This window comes from Oncorhynchus tshawytscha, linkage group LG12 (assembly GCF_018296145.1).
Source record: "Oncorhynchus tshawytscha isolate Ot180627B linkage group LG12, Otsh_v2.0, whole genome shotgun sequence".
In the NCBI taxonomy this organism is placed as follows: domain Eukaryota; kingdom Metazoa; phylum Chordata; class Actinopteri; order Salmoniformes; family Salmonidae; genus Oncorhynchus; species Oncorhynchus tshawytscha.
Genome location: NC_056440.1, coordinates 65,241,941 through 65,267,371, shown reverse-complemented (window position 1 = coordinate 65,267,371; position 25,431 = coordinate 65,241,941). Strand labels below are relative to the sequence as shown.

Here is a 25,431-nt window from a genome sequence, read left to right as displayed (position 1 = left end):
ATGGATTTAACATGGTATACATATAAGAATATTTACATCTCAAGAATAGACATTTTCAAAGCCTTTTATTTTCTTATGAGCAAAAGTTGTGCAAGCTGCATGTGTCTGTGTTATAGTTTCCATTACCAAGTTCTGGGCATGATGAGCTGAAAGGTCAAAGTGCTCCATATATTCAGAAATGTCATCTGTCCTTGTTTAAACCACTATTTAAAACCAGGACTAAGCAAGCTACAGTGCATTGTGTTTGAGCAAAGGGCCTCAATGGTGCATCCTTAAGGTAGGCACATAAGTGAGACATCAGAGAGAGCAGGATGGGGTATGTTTTAAGTACATATTTGTTAACACAACTCTTATTGCAGAATTGGAGTGTAGTCATCATACACAGTACCTTTGAACAGCATGAACGTCTAGGAATCGGGGAAATACTCAATGTAAATTCCATCTAATACATACATGGTGTTATGCACTACGCAACATCTAGAGCTTAGGTTAACTTCGAGCAGATCGAGAACTGCAATGGCTTGAATAAACAATGACAAGCTTATAGATGGAAGACTCTTACATGTAAGCCTTGTGAGGGTGAGCAACTTCATTTTCTAGGCTGAAATCACTGGATACCCTTCTGATTGTCTACAGGCCTGAAAAGGTTGAGCTGCATGGTTACTCCTAGACAATATAGTCAATTTCTGAATAAAGTGCGTCTGTCAGGTCCTCTTCACTCGAGTTCTGTCTTTTCAGACACAGGGAGCCTCGGCTGTCAAAGAGATTAGGACATTTGTAATTAATCCATTTGTAGCATCATACTGGGTCTACAGCATTTTGAGTGATCGCTATGGCTTTTTAAATATATTTTTTAAATGTAATGACTTATGCCTTCATTTCAATTTAATGTAAATGTTGCAGGTTTGCAGCATATAAATTCTTACCCGAGATGTTCGCACTGGAGGTCCCCAGCACAGGGGCAATGTTCCCTTGGTCCCTGGCCCTCTATGTCCCAGGACAGCAGCTCCATAAGGTGATTGGAGGAGCCATGACAGCGCTCACGCTCTATTGGCTTGGCCGTGCACACACGGAACAGCAGAGCTGACCACAAGGTAAGGGGAGAGAGATGGGTAGTGACAAAGGTAAGTGACATTACTACAGAAACTTTAATATAGGACTACAGTATATGGACAGTGCTTGGAAGGGAAAGCAGGTTATGGGTCTTCACATGATCACTTAACTATCTGAAACTTCAATGCGCCTTGCTTCACGTGACTTCATGACTATCATAATTGGCTAGGGACAATTACATTGAGAACAGAGGCTTTGTGGTATCGCAATTTGAAGCCTCCCTTTTTTGGATGTCAAAGCAATCCCTGTAGGTTTTTATCTGGCTGAGTCATAGCCACATGAAAGGAGCCCATTTCGCTCCCTACAGATGATGTTAATTTCATGTAGAATGACTCATGGTGTATAATTTAGCAGAGGAATTATGTTCCGTGTGTGACCTTGTGGCCTGCACCTTTATGGAAAGCACATCAAGAGGTCTGGGCTGCAGTTGCTCTGGTATTGGCAGATGCTGCCAGCTTCCCCCTTAGTGGTGTTCTGGCTGCACTGGCCCCACACACACAGCTGTCCTGTACAGCACTCCTCATCCTTTTTGCAGGGCTGGAACACACACACACACAGTGACAAACTGTCAGATGACATGCATGGCATAATATCAGGCCCATGGTCATGGAATGGCATGACCAGTCTCTTGTAACTCTCCTAAGCTCTCTAGGTGCAGCAAATTCCTGCTACTTGTGCAAGCTGAACCAATAGTGGTATCTAATTAATAGTTAATAGTGTGCTGCTTGGCATATGACTGTTTTTCTGTGCAAGACATTAACACAGGCATTATCAACTTGGAAGACCCTTAACTATTCTCAGCGTACCTTTGACTTTGAATGCAAGCCAGTATCTACAGTATTATGTGGGTTGTTTTCTACTCTGCCCTGCCAAAAACATTGGTCTTAAATTCAATTACATTGTTTGTGTCTGTAGAGTAGGCTCTCATTACCTCTCATCCTGCTCTTCTCTTTGTCTTCTGAGAGAGGGGAGAGCGGTGGAGCTCTTATTCAATCAGACACATGCTTTGATGCACAGCCAAGAGGAGAGAAGCTCTCCATCATGAAACACTCCAGTTACACTTGTGGCAACACTGCAATGCAGTAACAATGCAGAAGCAGCTGCATCATATTGTTTAAGCAATCTGCTGCTCTGTGATTGCTGTGTGTGTGCACGTGCGCACTAAAGCACTGTTACAAAACCTGGAGATGGTCTGAAGTTGTACGTAATAGGAACTAGGAAGGAGTCAAAAGTCCCCTGGGAAACATAGGTCTGCACGAATACATTCTAGATGGGTTCAGTGTCAGGGTGTGTAAAATGTGTGTGACACTGTTAATAACCATGAAATGGACCTACCACGTCGAGGGCTTTGCAGGTTAGACAGTTGGATCGGTGCGTCTCATACCGGCAATATTTCCCCTTTTCACAGTCCTCATCAATGATACACTACTGTGAAGAGGGGACACTCAAGACACACCCTCCTTCACAGATAAACATGCAGATGGTCTCTATATGGTACCAAAGCTGCCCACAATCCAGAGTTTTGCACTAGAAAACAGATTGTTCTGGAAAAATTGGCTAAATCAAACATGGTCTTGAAGAGAAATTCAGGGGTTATAGCCATGTACTATTGCAAACTTATTTACAAATTGTTCTTTAAAATAACTTCAAAGTACATTTTTGAGGATGTGATACGTTGTTGCACGGTCTCTTCCAATATTTACACTACCCTTCAAAAGATTGGGCTCACTTAGAAATGTACTTGTTTTTGAAAGAAAAGCTCATTTTTCGTCCAATAAAATAACATCAAATTGATCAGAAATACAGTATAGACATTGTTAATGTTGTAAATGACTATTGTAGCTGGAAATGGCTGATTCTTAATGGAATAATTAGATAGGCTTACAGAGGCCCATTATAAACAACCATCACTCCTGTGTTCCAATGGCACGTTGTGTTAGCTAATCGAAGTTTATAATTTCAAAAGGCTAATTGATTATTAGAAAACCATTTTGCAATTATGTTAGCACAGCTGAAAACTGTTGTTCTGCTTAAAGAAGCAATAACACTGTCCTTCTTTAGAATAGTTGAGTATCTGGAGCATAAGCATTTGTGGGTGACTGCAATAAAGAAAATGTGCAGGATGTTATGAAAATGACTACACACAATGTTTACCAAAAGCCACCAATCAAATGATAGACATTCACAGTTATTGTTCAAAACTATGCAGCTAGATATTGTGACTAAAACCCCCAAAACAAATAACTAAAAACCCTTCAGACTTTTGCTGATAAGATGGATTGAGCACTTCTTGCACTGTGTCCTGGTCAGAGGCCGGTTATAGCAGTAATCTAGTGTCTGTCTCCAAAGACCTACTGTATACTGGTCAAAGACAGGCACTCACGCACACATCTGGCTTGATTGATCTTATTTTGCTATTATCTTGCCTGATCAGCAGCCCCATCAGGGCTGAGACGTGGCAGCCATATATAATGAATGTACAGACAGATGCAGCTCTGAAGAGAGCTCATCAACCAGCCACCATCCTGCATGTCACGCTGCCTGGATAAGACCAGCTTTAACCTGGCTTATAGAGAATGAGACAGCACAGTTGAGACTGGAGAGGCGTACAGGGCATGGGGAAAGAGAAATGAGATTCCCAAACATGACAGCAGCTGTGGCCGCATGCAGAACAGCACAGAAAGAGGAAACACAACCCATTACTTGTTGAATCTTTCATGAATTGTGACTTGCAGTAAGGATGGAATGGTATTCATCTTATGCCCACTGTCTTTATTAAACACAAAACACCAGTTAGAGTTATAGTGTTCAAGTTATTGTGGATAATACATGTTTTTTTTTGTGTTTAAAAATAAAATCTGTTGTAAATCATGATGAAGGGAAATTCCAAAGATTGTTGTTGACTCACATGATTAATATTATTTTCCTTGCCACTGGACTGGATAACCGTTCTGGTGATGTGGGTCTCTTCAGTTCTGTTGTCTGTCTCCTAAAGAAAGAGAGACACATTTCCAGTTAGGATCACTGCTGTAGGATTTCTGCAATTTTGCTTTCAGTCTTCATAACAAATGTGGGATGCCAGAATACTACTACCATACAGTATTACAATTCACAATAGCATTTCAGCATTGTAGTTTTGAATGAAATACAGTACAAAAATACATTTGCGTGTGACTACTACTGTACCTTATGTAATGTCTCTATGGATTGAGTTTCAACCACACTCTCAGAAGTGCTTTCGTGTGGTAATTTGAGGGAAGGTTATTGGGATGCAAGCTGGACTTTGCACTCTCATTGTCCATCTAAAGAGGTTTGATGCAAAAGATCAATACTGCATTGGGGTCACCACTGTTTTTTTTTACACAATGTGCATATTAAGATTGACTTAGACTTATCTCAACCCACATTGGCAACTGTTTTATTAGTCTGATAAATGTTTAAGACTCAAGTTAAACTTGTGGTTACTTTAATTTAGCAGAAAAGTTTCAGATCAACTAACATGATATAATAAGAGTGTACTGCGCTATTATCTGTTGCATTTTACATAACATTAAAAATCATACAAATGAGAAACGTGTGCTATGGGAAATAATAGTCTCCTTTATTTTTTTAATCAACGCTCTGCAAATATACATCTGAGTAGACCTAACCATTAACCGACCTGGTGCACCGCATCCTCCAGTTTATTATGCGTGTCCTCCATCAGTTGCTCTACCTCCTCAAACATGTCGTTTAATGTCGTGTGTCCTTGTGCCAAATTATCCTCAAGGATCTGGTTGATGTCCAAATCCACGGGCCTGGCAGAACCAGGAAGGAGGATGCCATGGATAAACGTTAGGCTCAAAGTTAGAAGAGAGAAATACAACATCTTTGCTGCTGCGATAAAAAGACATCGAATGAATTAGGTTCTTTGGACGTCCCATCTGCGCACTGGGTGTGTGCGGTGATGCTGCTGCTGGGTCACTCTGTCCGAAGAGAAGGGGGCGGATAGACTATAATATTGCCTTATGCATGTATTTATATTTTGAGAAAGTTGTAGTTTATTTTGTCCCAAGTTATGCGACCACTGTAGGCTATAGCCTAATTGACAGGTGCAAGCCATGGTGATACGTTTTCGATGCTCTTACCTTTCATAGTAACGCCAGTGACGAGCCTATTCTGGGCCAACCGCAGCAGGCTGGGGGAGGATGCCGCCAATGAAGGAGGGATGGTGGCACACAGCAATGGGCTGACTGCTCGTCTTTGAGCAATGATCAGACTTGCCTAGAGCCCGGGTTAACGTTGGGACATCTGTGTAATGAGATCTGTGTACTGTTGGCGACGACGCTTTATTGTTACTCTTCAATTAGACGTCTATAATTCACTTGTTATTATATTTCACAATTAGTAGACCTAGTTACAATGTATTAAAGTTGTGATAGTTAGGCTACACAGTAATATAGTCTGCTGTGACTGTGCGTAAACGTGGATGTGGCTCTGGCGCATGTTTTCGCCCATTTACCACTAGATGGCCTCATTTGCATGGAATATATTTTCAGTAGCCTAGTCTAAACCACTGTGGAATAGCCTAGTTTATAGGTTTATGGCTATGAAACTATAATTGCTAGACGTATGGGTAAACACCTACCCACCACCCCGAGAAACCACTCGACTAAGTAACCATCTTATGTAACCATACCAAACATAACATATTATACTAATGTGAGTGTCCCGGATTTATCTTTTACTGTGTTACGTCTAGTCTGAGACCAGGTTTTTTAGAGAGTTCACTCCTTGGTATGGAGAGCCTTGTGAAGACATTGGAGCAGAGAGGTGTCACGGTGATTAACTGACCATGTCATCGCCATCATCCGAACGTGTCGTTTTATGTAATGGAAAAAACAGTCAATACTTTAAAGTCCATGTTTACTCACTGCGTAAATGCCAAATGTAGCCTATTATGGATCAATTAATTTAGCGTAATTTGACGCAAGTTCATTGTGTTGTTTGTTTGTTCTTGAAACATTATACTGGACACTGAACAGCTGAAGATATGTTTGTGCTAGAGCCTGTGCACGTGCCTCAATCACTTGCTGAGTCCAACTTGTGCCTCAAAATGTATTTGAATTATTACAATGATATACATAATGATTTAGGCTATATGCCGATATTCCATTTGGTTAATGTATTTGTTGCTTAATTAGCTAAATACCCATTAAACTTAAATCCAGCTTTATTCTCCATAAAATAATCAGAGTATACTACAATCTATGCTGTAATTTTTTGCACTGTGGCTACATGAAAAGTATTTGTGTCTACAGTTGTAATGAAGCCTTTCTCATTTAAATTTCGAGCACAGTGTATCAGCAGTTACCATTGGGTCTTGTAATCTCCTGCACCGCCCTCGTGCAATAGACGGGAGGTACAGTGGTGGTGAGACCGAGTGAGACAATAATTTAGCCCAGTAGTAGTTCAGAATGAGTGACTGGAAGAGACGTACCGACACATATAGCCAGCGCAAATTCGATTAGATACATTTTCTCTGACCGGTCATTGCGGTTTTGAATATCCCTCTTCAATCAACTGCGAAGACTGGACCAGTTGACTTATTTTTTCTCCTCTGTAAACTAAGGTAAGTCACACTTCCAATTACGCATGTTTCACAAATCAGTGACCACTGGGCAGATGTCTAGGCAATTGAGCAACATGACAGCTGAGTCTGAACACTGTGACATAGTTCATTCAAGGTTGTAAAATCGAATCTTATTTTAGGAATTAATTTAGTTTCTCTACTGTGGGATTTGTACATGTTCTTTGCTTTAGTATTCAAATAAATACATTCTGTACATACAGTATGAGCCTGTGTGTCTGAACTGGATAATAAAACATCTGATTTGTCTCCATACTCTGATAAAATGGCTCTGTGTGTTCAACCATTATAATAATGATGTATGTGTCTCCACCATAATCCAGGTTTAAAAGCCTTTATACTTTATGTTTCTGGCTGAGTTTTACAATGGTATAGGCTACTACCATGGCATGGTATTTTCTTTAAAGTTACATTGTATTACATTAAGAGAGAAACAGTAAATTACTAACACTGTACTACTAGTTTGAGTAGCGTGATTTGTCACCTGAGACAAGTGATGATTGAAGACTAAACGATTATCTCTGAGTATCCAGGCTGGAACTTTTGTCACAACTTCTCCCATATATGAGAGAGGTTGTGAGAAATGTTCCAGCCTGAATACTCAGAGATAATCGTTTAGTCTTCAATCATCACTTGACTCAGGTGAGACTACTGTATGTTTACGCCAAATTAGAAATGGTCACAATTTTGGATTCATTTATGAATTGAAATGAAGATGTATTTATGTGACACATTTCAGACATGAATGCCATACAATAAGCTTCACAGGAAAAAACATAAATAAAAAACAATGAAAATAAATACAGAAATATTCACTACACAACAAACATAAAAAACAGAAGAATAACAATACAAACTGAACGACTAAAAAAGCACCCTAAGGAAAAGCAAAGCTAAAGGTGTGTATAAACATCTCTTTTAAATACGTTCAGTTTCGACCCCCCTCAGGTTCTCTGGCAGGCTATGCTTTAATTCTTGATGTATCTGGCTGAGTTTTACAATGGTATAGGCTTCCACCATGGCATGGTGTTTTCTTTACATTCAGTTACATTAAGAGAAAGACAATGATTAAACAGTCATTCTTTGAGGGTTCATCACCTTTTTACCTCAGGAAATCTATATTATTATTTGATTGTTTTCTTAATCATAGTATATTGTAAAGGTGCAATTATGTTGTATTTATATCAACAGATATTACTGTCTGCACAAGCCAGTATGAATTTTCTCCTCCTGCAGCTGTTAGTAGTGAAATACAGAGTTACACAACTTTACGGCCCTTTGCGTGTCATTGGGGAGTGGGAGAGGTATTGTGACACTGGGAGAGGTATTGTGACACTGGGAGAGGTATTGTGACACTGTCTGCTTTAGCGCTGCTGTTTCTGTCAGATGAATTAATGTTCCCCTTTCATAAGAATTATGGGAAGTTCTAAGCTTACTCACTAACGTGTTTGATTTTGAGTTTGAACTTCTGGCTTTAAATAATACTGTACAGTAGGCTATATTTTTCTTTGTCCCAGGTGAGACACGTTAGTTACAGCACACAGTCAGATGATCACACATCCGTTTCAGAGACATCTGTAAGGTATGGAGACATCTGTAAGGTATATTTAGATACAGTATATAATCTGTAATAAGCACACATTTTTGGATGACTGAAATCTGAATTGAATTGTCAATTTTCATTTTGGTACTCTTGAAAGTGTACCTACAGTATGTGGGGGTATCTGTCTGACACGTTTATCTCAAAGTCACTCTAGAAAACAGGCCACTGTGAGTATCTGGCCATGAGAGAGCAGCTGGGATTCTGTAAGGACATTTTGAGAAGGCAGCAGCAATCACACAGTCATGTAATTTTCCACCCCCTCTTGAATGAGCAATAATTTCCTGTGCATCCTGTGCCGGTTGAAAACATGGCACGCTCTTCCTCACAGTGCTGTAAGACTTAAAGTCCTGCTTTATTACTCTGTGATTCACTACCTTACTGATAGAGTATGTGTCAACATCTCAATACACTACATGTCTGTCTCTGAATCTGTCTCAGGTATTGGTTGTCCATGTGTGATTTAAGTAGTCTGTTCTCCCTGGATTCGATACATTTTGCACGCTCAAACAAAAAAGACAATATTTTATTCCTTTCTTGCTGGAATTTCCTCAGGAATGTTCAACCTTGTTAGTATTTCTTGTGCTATAAAGCAACTGAAGTTAAGGAACAGTACAAATAATATTGTTCAGTAAGATTTATACACTTGCTGTTATCCATGGGAGTATACTCTTAGAAAAAAAAAGTTATTTGGTCTACTGTACATATGTTTTAGGTGTTCCATGTATGAAGCAAGCGATAGAACCCTTTTTGGTTCGATATGGAACCTTTTCCCAAGACTATACAACATAAACAAATGTGATTACTTCAGTGCCAATGTTTTTGCGCAGTGTATACAACAGACATTAACCAATCAAAAGTTTATCTGTAGCGGTGCACTTCCTTCATTTTTCTTCTCCTGTTTCATCACCATACCTATGCTATCTGGAATAACAATACATCAGCAGGTTTGACTTGCTCTCCCCAAAAGCAGATTTCTAGAAAGATCATAAGGTTTTACAGTGGGGCAAAAAAGTATTTAGTCAGCCACCAATTGTGCAAGTTCTCCCACTTAAAAAGATGAGAGAGTCCTGTAATTTTCATCATAGGTACACTTCAACTATGACAGACAAAATGAGAAAAGAAAATCCAGAAAATCACATTGTAGGATTTTTAATGAATTTATTTGCAAATTATGGTGGAAAATAAGTATTTGGTCAATAACAAAAGTTTATCTCAATACTTTGTTATATACCCTTTGTTGGCAATGACAGAGGTCAAACGTTTTCTGTAAGTCTTCACAAGGTTTTCACACACTGTTGCTGGTATTTTGGCCCATTCCTCCATGCAGATCTCCTCTAGAGCAGTGATGTTTTGGGGCTGTTGCTGGGCAACACGGACTTTCAACTCCCTCCAAAGATTTTCTATGGGGTTGAGATCTGGTGTCTGGCTAGGCCACTCCAGGACCTTGAAATGCTTCTTACGAAGCCACTCCTTCGTTGCCCGGGCGGTGTGTTTGGGATCATTGTCATGCTGAAAGACCCAGCCACGTTTCATCTTCAATGCCCTTGCTGATGGAAGGAGGTTTTCATTAAAAATCCTACAATGTAATTTTCTGGATTTTCTTTCTCTCATTTTGTCTGTCATAGTTGAAGTGTACCTATGATGAAAATTACAGGCCTCTCTCATCTTTTTAAGTGGGAGAACTTGCACAATTGGTGGCTGACTAAATACTTTTTTGCCCCACTGTATATCAGGAGTGAATGTAGAGATGTAAAGATGCTGAATGTTGATGGTCTCTCTCTAGACGTTACAGTTAGTCTAATGGAGGGGGTGGGTGGGTAAAGATCAAATCCACGCTGATTTAATACGTTTTAATGTGTCTGCATGAAAAGACCCACATTTTGTTAAAACTCAAGAGTTAGTGTGTTGCCAAAATATCTGAATTTGCCCCCTTAAGGGAGTTTCCCAAACTCAGCATGAACCTGTTGTTCTTGTAATTTAGTCAAAATTGACTTGGATGCAAATGCTGCCAGCAGCCAGTTTCATCTTCTAAGTTTGTAATTAGTGGTTGTATCGAGGCTTCAGGGGCGGACTGGGACAAAAATTCGGCCCTGGCATTTTAGCCACACCATTAGCCACACCAGCCCCCATCCACATAATAATTCACATTTCCTGTTGCTACAGGCTACTTTCCCTGCTGTAACAAACTGGCTCAAATTAAGATCGTACAACTGTGTGATTCTGTTTTCTTCCTACCTCCACTGTACTCACTTCTGAGCTGTCTCTGCTAAGCCTCCTTTCCCACATCACTGGCACCAGAAGACCAGGGGACCCCACTGCCTGCTCTGAGCCCAGCAACATCCTAGTTGTGAATGAATAAACACATGTATTAGATTGAAAACAATAAGTGAATGTAATTGTATAACTGGTTTAACTAGTACGACTCGTTTTAAATGAACCAAGCCTTTGGATTCAGAGCTATGTCACTCTCTCAGGGCACACTACAGTAAAGAAGACAAATAAGCTGAAGTCAACAATACTTTTGTCTCTGTCAGTCAGCAGACAGCATTCCAAATGAGCAGCGTATTCCAGCCTGACTGGTCTGTCTGTAGGCTTATTCACAATATCCCAGAGCAGAACTGTGTGAACTTTCTTCTTCCTCTTTGCATTACTTCCTTCCTAGAGCCACACTGTGGAAGTGAGCACATGATTCCAGGCAACAGCTCCAGCACAGAAAAAGGACTTGGGAGGTTGAGGCTCAGAAACCAAATCACTTGCAGGATTTATGCATGGTTTAAATTGGTTGATTCTTTCAGTAGGATCCCACTCTGCCAGCTTAAACCAGCAGGATATAAATCTCCACCTAGACTACATTAACAAGTTCCCCCTGGCTTGTACAAGCTCAGACATCGGTCATTAAGGGAACTTAAAAGGAGTTTGTGTGAAAGGCACAAGGCGAGACCCAAATGCAGACACAGGAGGCAGATGGTTGGAATCTTACAATGTTTATTAATCCAAAAAGGGGAGGCAAGAGAATGGTCATGGACAGGAAAAAACGTCAAAACCAGGAGGTACAAAGTGGCAGGCAGGTACAAAGTCAAAACTGGAGAAGGCAGAATGCAAAAAAAGCAGGAGAACAGGAAAACCGCTGGATGGCTTGGAAACATACAAGACAAACTGGCACAGAGAGACAGGAAATACAGGGATACATACATGGGGAAAATAAGCGACACCTGGAGGGGGTGGAGACAATAACAGGAACAGGTGAAACAGATCAGGGTGTGACAGATTGAGTCAGGCCTTGTGCTTTCACCTCCAGCAAAGGCAGTGTCACAGTGGCAGCGCTCCATCCCTTTGATCTGGACAGGAAAACAGACACACTGACAAATATCCGATGGCCCAATAACACATCAGAGCTTTGTCACAAAAGTAAACATACCTTAATAAAAAATGACTCAAGTTAAAGTGAAAGTCACCCAGTAAAATAGTACTTGAGTAAAAGTCTACAAGTATTTGGTTTTAAATATACTTAAGTATCAAAAGTAAATGTAATTGCTCAAATATACTTAAGTAGCTAAAGTAAAAGCATAAATCATTTAAAATTCCTTACATAAAGCAAACCAGACTGCACTATTGTCTTGTTTTTTAGACAGGGGCATACTCCAACACTCAGACACAATTTACAAAGAAAGCACGTGTGTTTAGTGAGTCTGCCAGATCAGAGGCAGTAGACATGACCAGGGATGTTCTCTTGATAAATGCATGAATTGGACCAATTTCCTGTCTTGCTTAGCATTGAAAATGCAATGAGTACCTTTGGGTGTCAGATAAAATGTATGGAGTGAAAATTACATTATTTTCTTTAGGAATGTAGAGAAGTAAAAGTCAAAGTTGTCAATATAAATAGTAAAGTAAAGTACAGATACCCCTAAAAACTACTGAAGTAGTTTACACCACTGGCTGGAGGCATGTCATGACTTTCTTTACCCTGAAATTACTGTAAGGATTAAAGTAGAATTGTGTTTACAGCGCAACAACCCCTAAGCACGCCATCATTGTGTCTATGATCACAATAAATGGTCACCAAATGTCATGGACAGAGTCCAGCAGTCCTTTTTTCTGAAGAGTGGCACAGATCCTTCAGGTCCGATGGAGCTGTTCTCTTTGTGGTCAGCAACACAGTGTATTTATGTTTGTAGAGTGGCCTTATACAGATGTCAGGCTATCCTCCAGGACATGTGCTGTTTTCCTCTGGAACATGACACCTGTCTATTCTGAGCATGACTTCCCTGAAAGCTGCCTTAGCGGCTCCTCTATTCCTTCCCTGTGGTCATACACTGTCCTATAAACCCCTCGGTGCCATTCTGAGACATGGAATAGGATCTCTGGATCCAATTGCCTCTGCTGACTGACTGTCTGGGGGAATGTCAGTTACCAAAAAATCTGCCTTCAGTGTGCAGTCACTTCTCACCGTAAGAATCTTGATCTCAATCACATTGTGAGGATCTCATGTTACTGTATGGTATATTGGTGTAATAATTGCATTGAATATGTCATCAGTGTTTCCAAGATTTTCCAATGTTGATTTAAGAACATCAGAGCAATCTTTTTACATGGCGAGAGTTCACTGCATTTGTCAGCTATTTGCTCATTTATTTGTGTGAAATGAAGAAAGGAATGTGGCACTGGATAAGGTCAAACTATTGTGTGCCAAGTGGATTACATACTGTATGTCAAACTTCAAATAGCTGGACAGACATTATTTGTGTGCTTGGTGTGTCTGAAGTTTGTCCAGATAAATCTTTCTCCAAGTCCAAGAGGACATGTGGTTAACACACACTGCGTGGGTCAGACAAGCCTCCAGACGGCAGACAGCTGCTTCACCTCTCCAGCGCCTGCTTCTGTGTATATTCATTATATTCTCCTCTCTAGATGAATGACATTCACTGGGACCGGACAGATAACGCAGTGTTTTTAACCGTGTCCAAGACGCTCTCCTTTGTTTTGGCACCGCTGCCTGAAGAAGCAGCCAGATTTCTCAGAGTTGAGATAGTACAAGCGAGTTATGAGGGCTGGAGAGGGGCAAAGTTGTTGGCGGGATGCTGGAACATATGGTTTTCTTAGATTGTTGTCCAGCTCTGAGGCGTAATGTCTGCTTATCAGGGGTTGAGGGCTTACTTCCTGGTTTCCTTCAGTTCTCTCGGTAATTAACTGCATTACGTGTCATTCCTAGCCCTCCCATTGTTTTCCTTTGAGTCGTCAGCTTCCCATTGTTTTTTGATAGCTAGAGGCTGTGTGGAGCAATAACGATGGACATCACGTCATTGTTTTGTGTTTTACTGGTCTAGCAGTATGTACTATATTGCTCAGTTTCTATGACCTTGGCTGATGTAGTAATGGGCACACTTATTAAGTTATTGGCCAGTATTTCCTGCCTTAGACTGTGTATTGCCTGGTTGGTTGTTATTAGACCAAGTCTTAATACAACCTGACACTGGTGTTGTTATAAAGGTATGTGAGGTGTTAAGGTGGCGGGTTCCTTCTCATTAAATGTGCTCCACTACCAGTCTCATTGCATGGAGCTGCATGTGTAACTGAGGGGGAATTTAAGTTACAGCTGATGGCTCATGTGGTATGGAAATGAAACCTATTTGGATTCTTACCAAGAATGTAAGCGCATGAGCAACCATGCTAATGAGAGTGTCGGTTATAAACTCAAATTGAATAAATGAAACATTACAGAACATTGGTTAAACAGCTAGTGGTTAAATAATTGTTTTGTTCTCAAAGAAATTGTGCCGATTATTTACAGTATAATGCGTGTACAGGTATGTGTGTGTTTGAGGGAGTGTGTGTCTCTGGCTAGCTCCCTTTAGCTGTTCTGCCTTGGCAGGCCAGCTGTAACAGGTACATACTTCACATCTCGGGAATTCCTCCTCTGGAAACTGATAGCATGTACACTCATCCCTCTGAAAAATGCACTGGATTACCTGAGCTCAGAATAACCTTCAGGAGATATACTATATACTATAGCTCTGCCTCAGTTTCTCTGTAGAGTATACTCTGTCAGAGTCATGAGTCAAGTGTCTTTAAATAACAAAGTTATGAGAACTATTATCTAATACAATAACAGGTAACTGAGACGCCTGTGGTGTACTGTGAAAGCACCAGTGATGGGATGGTTTGTTTGATATAACAGGCATAAAATGAATAGCCAGTGTTTGCAAATGGATTTGTCATTAGCCAAGTCATAGATGGGCAGATATGATTTAAAAAACAGGTATGATTGTACAGTATGGTGAAATTGAACATGCAGGCTCTCATAAAAACAGCTTGGAATGGCCATTGATCCCAGCCGCGGTCTGCTCTTTGTCTCTGTCTCTGTCTCTGTCTCTGTCTCTCTCTCTCTCTCTCTCTCTCTCTCTCGCTCTCTTTTTTAAATGTGTGTTTTTTACGGGTGCTCTGTGGGTTGGTGCTGTCTGCCTGCTGATTGCCTTTCCATGCTGTCAGATGGAGATCATGGGTGAGGTCATGGGATTCCATCTGGGACAATGTAGCATCAGCTTTTCTAGCTGACCATACAGTGCCTTTGGAAAAGTATTCAGACCATTTGACTTTTTCCACATTTTGTTACGTTACAGCCTTATTCTAAAATGTATTAAATTATTGATTTCCCTCATCGATCTACACACAATACCCCATAATGACAAAGCAGAAACAGGTTGAAAGGTTTGCTAATTTATTGCAAATAAAAAACTTAAATATCACGTTTACTTAAGTATTCAGACACTTTACTCAGTACTTTGTTGAAGCACCTTTGGCAGTGATTACAGCATCGAGTCTTCTTGGGTATGACGCTACAAGCTTGGCACACCTTTATTTGGGGAGTTTCTCCCATTCATCTCTGCAGATCCTCTCAAACTCTGTCAGGTTGGATGGGGAATGTTGCTGTACAGCTATTTTCAGGTCTCTCCAGAGATGTTCGATCGGGTTCAAGTCCGGGCTCTGGCTGGGCCACTCAAGGACTTTCAGAGACTTGACTGGTCCTGAAGCCACTCCTGTGTTGTCTTGGCTGTGTGCTTAGGGTCGTTGTCCTGTTGGAAGGTGAACCTTCACCCCAGTCTGAGGTCCTGAGCGCTTTGGAGCAGGTTTTCATCAAGGATCTCTCTGTACTTTGGATTGTTCATCTTTGCCTCGATCCTGACTAGTCTACCAGTCACTGCCACTGAAAAACATCCCCACAGCATGATTCTGCCACCACCATGCTTCACTGTAGGGATGGTGCTAGGTTTCCTCCAGATGTGATGCTTGGCATTCAGGCCAAAGAGTTCAATCTTGGTTACATCAGACCAGAGAATCTTGTTTCTCATGGTCTGAGAGTGTTTAGGTGCCTTTTGGCAAACTCCAAGCGGGCTGTCATGTGCCTTTTACTAAGAAGCGACTTCCACCTGGCCACTCTACCATACAGGCCTGATTGGTGGAGTGATGCTGAGATGGTTGTCCTGCTGGAAGGTTCTCCCATCTCCACAGAGGAACTCTAGAGCTGTGTCATTGACCATCAGGTTCTTGATCACCTCACCTGACCAAGGCCCTTCTCCCCCGATTGATTACTCAGTTTGGCCAGGTGGCCAGCTCTAGGAAGAGTCTTGGTAGTTCCAAACAATTTCCATTTAAGAAGGATGGAGGACACTGTGTTCTTGGGGACCTTCAATGCTGCATACATTATTTGGTACTCTTCCCCAGATCTGTGCCCGGACACAATCCTGCCTCGGAGCTATACGGACAATTCCTTTGACCTCATGGCTTGGTTTTTGCTCTGACATGCACTGTCAACTGTGGGACCTTATATAGACAGGTGTGTGGCTTTCCAAATCATGTCCAATCAATTGAATTTACCACAGGTGGACTCCAATCAAGTTATAGAAACATCCAAGAATGATCAATGGAAACAGAATGCACCTAAGCTCAATTTAGAGTCTCAGAGCAAAGGGTCTGAATACTTATGTAAATAAGTAAGTATAAATAGTATAAATATATTTCTGTTATCTATTTTTTATAAATTTGCAAACATTTCAAAAAAACTGTTTTCGCTTTGTCATTATGCGGTATTGTGTGTAGATTGATGAGGGAAAAGCATTAATTTAGTCAATTTCAGAATAAGGCTGTAACGTAACAAAATGTGGAAAAAGTCAAGGGGTCTGAAACCTTTCCAAAGGCGCCGTGAGGGCAGTGTGTGCTAGCTTTCATTAACCAACACAGAAAGACCTCTCCAGCAGGTCTTCGTACTGTAGCTTTTTAAAAACAATTTGTGAAGCTTGGAGCACAAAACCCTGGTTGTATTTAAACTTTCCAAGCACGAGTTGTAGTTACTGTATGTCTTTGGTGGAAATGGTCTGATATTGATACAAGTAGTTACTGATATATAACTACTTGTTAGTGGTAGACAAAGCGGGTTTTTACTGTAGTTCAATAGAAGTCCTTTCAGGATTTTCTCACCATTTGCTGTTATTTCAACAATGGTGTGAATGGAGATGTTGTGTTGTACCACAACTTGCATGGTAAGGGGAACACCCTTACCCCACAGCAGCATAATAATACATCCTTTGCATAAACAAATGACCCTGCCCCAAGCTAATTAAAGCACCTGTATGCTATGCTGAGCCCCTCACAGCCCTCTCTCAGCACTCGTGAACATTACATCACCAAAACACACTGATAACAGCCTACAGAATGGGCCCAGAGTCATGAGCACGCCATTGGATATCTGTGGTTGAACCATTGACAGAGGTCTGTAGGCGTTGCCTTCCTTGTTGATAGAGCAGTTCAGTGCTATGTGAGGCATGCAGCGTTGGAATGCAGTCTGGGGCTTGGCTGTCTCCAGAGCAAGGCCTGTAGGGTTTTGTGTCTGACACTAGGACAGGAGCCGGGGGTCACTATGGTGTGTGTGTATCAGCCTAGGGACAGAAGTTGACACCCCTCCCACATTGTCCTCAATACGAGCTGGCATCCCATTATCCAGGATGAATGACTGTAAGGCAAAGAAACAACAACAGCGAACAGGATGCAAAATATACAGCTAGTTTGGGCCAAACAGGATTCTGTAAGATAGAATGATTTTGTTTGTATGAGAACTGGCATGTTTCCAGTGACCACAAATAGTGCTCATGTTCCAGGGAAAATCCTTTCAAACTGTATTTTGTTCTTTTTTTAAATTAGCCCACGGTAATACAGTCCCAAAATGCATCATCATGAGTGACACTTTGCTCCTTGAAAATCCTATATCTTGAAAACTCAACTGCTGACATGCAAAACATTTTGAGACTGTATCAACAGTGGACTAATACCTAAAGATTTTTCCTTTAAGTGTGCCAATTTAGAGTTGTTTCCCAAAATGCTTCACTGAAAGCTGTCTGAGAACCAAGACTTGGTTCAAGGACTTGACAACAGAAGTCTCATGTATCTTTGCTCCAAGCTAACACCTCCCATGTGGAGTTGCTTATCATTTGAGGGGCGGCAGGGTAGCCTAGTGGTTAGCGCATTGGACTAGTAACCGGAAGGTTGCAAGTTCAAACCCCCGAGCTGACAATGTACAAATCTGTTCTTCTGCCCCTGAACAGGCAGTTAACACACTGTTCCTAGGCTGTCATTGAAAATAAGTATTTGTTCTTAACTGACTTGCCTGGTTAAATAAAAATGTGTCAGTGACATAATAACACTTTTCTTAATGGACAGATGGCATATCGATCAGCTGCTGCACAGTGGAAGAGGAGAGCTGGTGTCACTCGGACCAACTCCAGTAGGCAGCAGAGCAGATACACTACATGAATGACCCTTTGCTGTTCTAACAGCCTCCACTCTTCTGGGAAGGCTTTCCACTAGATGTTCGAACATTGCTGCGGGGACTTGCTTCCATTCAGCCACAAGAGCATTAGTGAGGTTGGGCACTGATATTGGGCGATTAGGCCTGGCTCGCAGTCGGTGTTCCAAGTCATCCCAATGGTGTTCGATAGTGTTTAGGTCAGAACTTTGTGCAGGCCAGTCAAGCTCTTCCACACCGATCTCGACATTTCTGTATGGACCTCGCTTTGTGCACGGGGGCATTGTCATGCTGAAACAAGAAAGGTCCTTCCCCAAACTGTTGCCACAAAGTTGGAAGCACAGAATTGTCTAGAATGTTATTGTATGATGTAGCGTTAAGATTTCCCTTCACTGGAACTAAGGGGTCTAGCCGGAACCATAAAAAACAGCCCCAGACCATTATTCCTCCTCCACCAAACTTTACAGTTGGCACTATGCATTCGGGCAGGTAGAGTTCTCCTGGCATCCCCCAAACCTAAATTCATCCGTCGGACTGCCAGATGGTGAAGCGTGATTCATCACTCTAGATAATGCGATTACACTGCTCCAGAGTGGTGAGCTCTTCACCACTCCAACCGACGCTTGGCATTGTGCATGGTGATCTTAGGCTTGTGTGTGGCTGCTCAGCCATGGAAACCCATTTCATGAAGCTCCCGACGAACAATTATTGTGCTGACTTTGCTTCCAGAGGCAGTTTGGAACTAGTGAAGCTACGTGCTTTAACACTTGGCGGTCCCATTCTGTGAGCTTGTGTGACCTACCACTTCGCGGCTGAGTTGTTGTTGCCCATAGACGTTTCCACTTCAAAATAACACCACTTACAGTTTACCGGGGCAACTCCAGCAGGGCAGAAAGTTGACGAACTGACTTGTTGGAAAGGTGGCATCCTATGACGGTGCCAGGTTGAATGTCACTCAGCTCTTCAGTACAGGTCATTCTACTGCCAATGTTTGTCTATGGAGATTACATGGCGGTGTGCTCAATTTTATACACCTGTCAGCAACGGGTGTGGCTGAAATAGCCGAATCCACTCATTTGAAGCGGTGTTCACACACGTTTGTATATATAGTGTACCTCCCCCAGACCCTGTGGTGTTAGTTGGGGTGGAGGTGGAGAGTGGGGGACTGCACTGCAGCAGGACCTGCTGGGCTGGGTTCACCTCTCCCCTGGCCAAGTCCAGCACAGCTCAGCCCTCTCCATGGATGATTTGAATAGCAAAGGTCTGCTGTTCCCAAACCTCACAGAAGCCATGATCTCCACCCAAAACATTCCCATATTTTAGGAGAGGTTTCTATGTTTTGCTTTTATGTTGTGCTCTGGTGTGGATTCCCTGGCGTGCTTTTCAAATGTTTGATTAGTGGTTTTTGAAAGAGGGGATTAGGTTATTTTTCTAGTGTCAGTTTCATTTTTCAATATATGGTGTGTGAGGGTAATGCTACAAGTAAAAGTAAGCATATGTAAGCCTCATTCATAATTAATTAAGAGTTTTTGGTCTCTCTCAGTTAAGGTGTGGCCTGAGTACCATCCTGGCCACTCAATGATACAGAGAGGTTGTCCTCAAACTAATATTCTGTTTCACTTTTATCCTTCGGACCTGTCGAGACATCAATATTATCACAGGGAATTCAATGGCTTTGAAATCCTATAGGGGAGCGAACAAACAAACAAACACAACTCTCAACATGGTCTCAGAGCATTTCTTATTATTCTGTCATTTAAATTCGAGACATTACATTTAGTATGTGTTACGTTTCATATGGTATGTATTCATTTGTGGATGTTGTATGATATGTTAAGAATTACAATTTGTATGATAAGTTACGTATTGCATTTTGTACAATATGTTATGAATTTGCAAAACGTACAACATGTTACGCATTTGCAAAACCTCTAATATGTTACAAATTCACATTTGTTTTGGCTAACATTAGCTAGGTGGCTAATGCTAACATTCGTTTTTTAAGTGGTTAGGGTTAAGGTAAGGAGTTAGGTTAGGGTTAGGGTTAGCTAAAATGCTAAGTAATTGCAAAGTACCTAAAAAGTAGTAAGTAGTTGCAAAGTTGCTAATTAGTGCATATCACTCATACTAATTTGAGTGTCCCAGATGTACATTTACTATGTAATGTAGACCTATGAGACTAGTCTACAACTCTAGGTAGTATATCCAGGGGTAGGTGTCCCCCTTCTGCGGATGAAAAAAATGAACCTCTGTCCAGTTTCCAGCCGCAAGACAAGCACTTTTTTCTCCCTGCTTAGCAGTATGTCCATGTCCACTAGTGCCAAGTCAGTGATGTGCGAACAGGCATGGGCCGAACTGTCTGACCTCACTGAGCTGTCTGGTATTTTTATCCATAGATTTGGTCATTAGATTGAAATGCACTGTACTTTGTAGATGGAAACCATGATTCCTTATTGTGTTGATATTCTCTGTGTTACTGCATGACCTCCTGTATTTCATTTAGTTCCTAGAAATGGGAACACTGTATGTTTTGAAACACGTTTCTATTTTGAGATTTTGAACATTTGGCATTGACTTTTGGAAATGTGCACTCTTCCACAGTCCATTGTTGACCAGAAATGAAGACAATCATTATCCCAGGATCTATCTAGATACAATCAGTTAGTATGGCATGCTGTATTAGTTTGTCAGAAAATAAAAATGCTTTCTTTGAGAGCTCAAACACATCTATTCTTACACTGGAAATATAAGTCAGTGATTTGAAGTAAAATACATACAATGAAAACAGTTCTGTAGAAAATCAGTGATTGTTGCAGGCTGGTTAATTGACTGTTTCCCTAATTGTCTTCCCCATGCACTATATGAACTTGTCTATTCCCTCTGTGATTACTCTGAAGAAGGCCATTGAAGGCCGAAACATCAAACTTTTAAACGTAAATAATAAAACTAAGAATGGTTAGCGAGGGTTGTGCCTTTTCCTGTCCAAAACTTGACTGTTTAATTTTTTTCTCCCAATGTTCCATAAAGCCATCTGATAAGGATTCTGCACTTCTAAAGGCCGTGCGATGACATCCGACTCAATATGTTTTCTCTGTACCTCCTCAGATTGGGCATGACCATGGGGGCCAGGCTGTGGGTGTAGCCACTGAGACAGCTGGGGGAGAGCGAGAGAGGAGGAAAGGCAAGCCAGCACCAGCCAAGCACCCTGCACTCCTCCTGGGAAAGATGGGGGAGACAGAGGAGGAGAAGGACCAGGCAGGGAAGCTGTTTGAGAACTTCATCCAGGCCTCCACCTGTAAGGGCACCCTGCAGTCCTTCAACCTCCTGTGCAGGCTGCTGGATCTAGACCCTCAGGACCATGAGACGTTCTACTGTAGTCTGAAGACCAGGCTCACATCCTGGAGGGCCAAAGCCCTCTGGACCAAGCTGGACAAGAGAACCTGCCACAAGGAGTACAAGAAGGGCCAAGCCTGTGTGGGCACCAAGGTAAGCTAACAGCCACTCACCATGACATTCGAGGGACACTTGCTTTGCATCATACAGAGGTGTTGTTTTTCCTCTGGTGTTATGTGCACACTGTAGACGGAGCTCTGTTGCATGGAAGTCTTTGGAGATAAAAGAGACAAAGAACTACAAGACCATCAGTGTGAAAATTGTCTTGACTGCACAGTGCACACTCTACAGTAGTTTGAAATAAGATCCCAATATATTCATGTGGAAGTAATATTTATGAATGTTATGCATTTCACTTCTCTTTGTGTAGCTGTGAGTTGTATGACTGGTCTGACCCATTGGACTTATGATTAATCAGGATTCAAGTCACAATAGTGACAGGTGTGACTGATTCTCCAACTTTTTCCCGGCTATAATCGGTTTTAGACAATCGGCAGTTTGTCTATTCTTAGTAGAGAAGTGCTCTGTTATAGGGAGAGTAGTGACTTAGGCAACGTCATGGTCATCACTTTAAACTGTACCTGTCAGGACACATTAAATCAGCTACTATCCTTTACTGCAGTTGGAGCATATAAACAGCTGAGAAGGTGTGTTCTTCTGATCAGACAGAACTCAAATTTCATCTTAGTATTTACAAACGTATGTTCACAAATGCACATGCATGCACGGACGCACTCACGCACGCACGCACGCACGCACACACACACACACACACACACACACACACACACACACACACACACACACACACACACACACACACACACACACACACACACACACACACACACACACAATCAAACACACACAGACACTTAAAGCATCAGCATGCTTCAGTTCGGTTGGCGCCTAGCCTTCTCTTGAACCTTCTCTTGAAAAGCTAGAAAAAACTAGAAAAAAGCAGCATTGGTACTGTTTGTACAGTTGAAGTTGGAAGTTTACATACACCTTAACCAAATACATTTAAACTCCGATTTTCACAATTCCTGACATTTAATCCTAATAAAAATTCCCTGTCTTAGGTCAGTTAGGATCACCACTTTTTTTAAGAATGTGAAATGTCAGAATAATAGTAGAGAGAATGATTTATTTCAGCTTTTATTTTTTTCATCACATTCCCAGTGTGTCAGAAGTTTACATACACTCAATTTGGTAGCATTGCCTTAAAATTGTTTAGCTTTGGTCAAACGTTTTGGGTAGCTTCCACAAGCTTCCCACAATAAGTTGGGTGAATTTTGTCCAGGTTTGTAGGCCTCCTTGCTCGCACATGCTTTTTCAGTTCTGCCCACAAATTTTCTATGGGATTGAGGTCAGGGCTTTGTGATGGCCACTCCAATACCTTGACTTTGTTGTCCTTAAGCCATTTTTCCACAACTTTGGAAGTATGCTTGGGCTCATTGTCCATTTGGAAGACCCATTTGCAACCAAGCTTTAACTTCCTGACTGATGTCTTGAGATGTTGCTTCAATATATACACATAATTTTCCATCCTCATGATGCCATCTATTTTGTGAGGTGCACCAGTCCCTCCTGCAGCAAAGCACCCCCACAACATGATGCTGCCACCCCCGTGCTTCACGGTTGGGATGGTGTTCTTCAGCTTGCAAGCCTCCCCTTTTTCCTCCAAACATAATGATGGTCATAATGGCCAAACAGTTCTATTTTTGTTTCATCTTCATCAGACCAGAGGACATTTCTCCAAAAAGTATGATCTTTGTCCCCATGTGCAGTTGCAAACTGTTGTCTGGCTTTTTTATGGAGGTTTTGGAGTAGTGGCTTCTTCCTTGCTGAGCAGCCTTTCAGGTTATGTCAATATAGGACTCGTTTTACTGTGGATATAGATACTTTTGTACCTGTTTCCTCCAGCATCTTCACAAGTTCCTTTGCTGTTGTTCTGGGATTGATTTGTACTTTTCGCATCAAAGTACATTCATCTCTTGGAGAATGAACGCATTTCCTTCCTGAGCGGTATGATGGCTGCGTGGTCCCATGGTGTTTATACTTGCATACTATTGTTTGTACAGATGAACGTAGTACCTTCAGGCGTTTGGCAACTGCTCCCAAGGATGAACCAGGCCTTGAAATACACCTACAGGTACACCTCCAATTGACTCAAATTATGTCAATTACCCTATCAGAAGCTTCTTAAACCATGACATAATTTTCTGGAATTTTTCAAAGTTTAAAGGCACAGTCAACATAGTGTATGTAAACTTCTGACCCACTGGAATTGTGATACAGTGAATTTTAAGTGAATTAATCTGTCTGTAAACAATTGCTGGAAAAATGACTTGTGTCATGTACAAAGACTGTAGTTTGTTAACAAGAAATTTGTGGAGTGGTTGAAAAACGAGTTTTAATGACTCCAACCTAAGTGTATGTAAACTTCCGACTTCAAGTGTACATTTTCAAATCAAATCAAATCCAATTTTATTTGTCACATACACATGGTTAGCAGATGTTAATGCGAGTGTAGCGAAATGCTTGTGCTTCTAGTTCCGACAATGCAGTAATAACCAAAGTGTAATCTAACCTAACAATTCCACAACTACTACCTTATACACAGTAAAGGGATAAAGAATATGAACATAAAGATATATGAATGAGTGATGGTACAGAACGGCATAGGCAAGATGCAGTAGATGGTATAGAGTACAGTATATACATATGAGATGAGTAATGTAGGGTATATAAACATAAAGTGGCATAGTTTAAAGTGGCTAGTGATACATGTATTACATAAAGATGGCAAGATGCAGTAGATGCAGCAATATACCGCAGTTTAAATGAGTACAGTATATACATATACATATACATATACATATGAGATGAGTAATGTAGGGTATGTAAACATTATATTAAGTGGCATTGTTTAAAGTGGCTAGTGATACATTTTTACATACATTTCCATCAATTCCCATTATTAAAGTGGCTGGAGTTGAGTCAGTATGTTGGCAGCAGCCACTCAATGTTAGTGGTGGCTGTTTAACAGTCTGATGGCCTTGAGATAGAAGCTGTTTTTCAGTCAGTTGGTCCCTGCTTTGATGCACCTGGGTGAACAGGCAGTGGCTCGAGTGGTTGTTGTCCTTGATGATCTTTATGGCCTTCCTGTGACATCGTGTGGTGTAGGTGTCCTGGAGGGCAGGTAGTTTGCTCCTGGTGATGCGTTGTGCAGACCTCACTACCCTCTGGAGAGCCTTACGGTTGTGGGCGGAGCAGTTGCCATACCAGGCGGTGATACAGCCGACAGGATGCTCTCGATTGTGCATCTGTAGAAGTTTGTGAGTGCTTTTGGTGACAAGCCAAATTTCTTCAGCCTCCTGAGGTTGAAGAGGCGCTGCTGCGCCTTCTTCACAACGCTGTCTGTGTGGGTGGACCAATTCAGTTTGTCCGTGATGTGTATGCCGAGGAACTTAAAACTTACTACCCTCTCCACTACTGTCCTGTCGATGTGGATAGGGGGGTGCTTCCTCTGCTGTTTCCTGAAGTCCACAATCATCTTCTCCTTTGTTTTGTTGACGTTGAGTGTGAGGTTATTTTCCTGACACCACACTCCGAGGGCCCTCACCTCCTCCCTGTAGGACGTCTCGTCGTTGTTGGTAATCAAGCCCACCACTGTTGTGTCGTCCGCAAACTTGATGATTGAGTTGGAGGCATGCGTGGCCATGCAGCCGTGGGTGAACAGGGAGTACAGGAGAGGGCTCAGAACGCACCCTTGTGGGGCCAACGTGTTAAGGATCAGCGGGGTGGAGATGTTGTTACCTACGGGGCGGCCCGTCAGGAAGTCCAGTAGCCAGTTGCACAGGGCGGGGTCGAGACCCAGGTTCTCGAGCTTGA

At 41.7% G+C, this 25,431-nt stretch overlaps 1 protein-coding gene and 1 pseudogene across 16 annotated transcripts in view; one reads left to right on the top strand and one right to left on the bottom strand.

Moving 5' to 3' along the window:
- Positions 1–49: 49 nt before the first annotated feature.
- On the bottom strand, positions 50–5,538 carry LOC112263685 (annotated as a pseudogene).
- A 993-nt stretch (positions 5,539–6,531) lies between these two features.
- Positions 6,532–25,431, top strand: part of mical2a (microtubule associated monooxygenase, calponin and LIM domain containing 2a) — a 47,474-nt gene continuing 28,574 nt past the window's right edge. For 4 of the 16 annotated variants that reach the window (XM_024440196.2, XM_024440195.2, XM_024440193.2 and 1 more), the window contains exons 1-2: positions 6,534–6,724; positions 21,247–21,627. In XM_024440196.2, coding sequence (XP_024295964.2) covers positions 21,367–21,627 — 261 coding nt within the window. In that variant the 5' untranslated portion in view covers positions 6,534–6,724; positions 21,247–21,366. Of the gene's footprint in view, positions 6,725–21,246; positions 21,628–25,431 lie in introns of all 16 variants that reach the window. The other 12 variants (XM_024440183.2, XM_024440185.2, XM_024440190.2 and 9 more) reach the window with 6 other exon arrangements.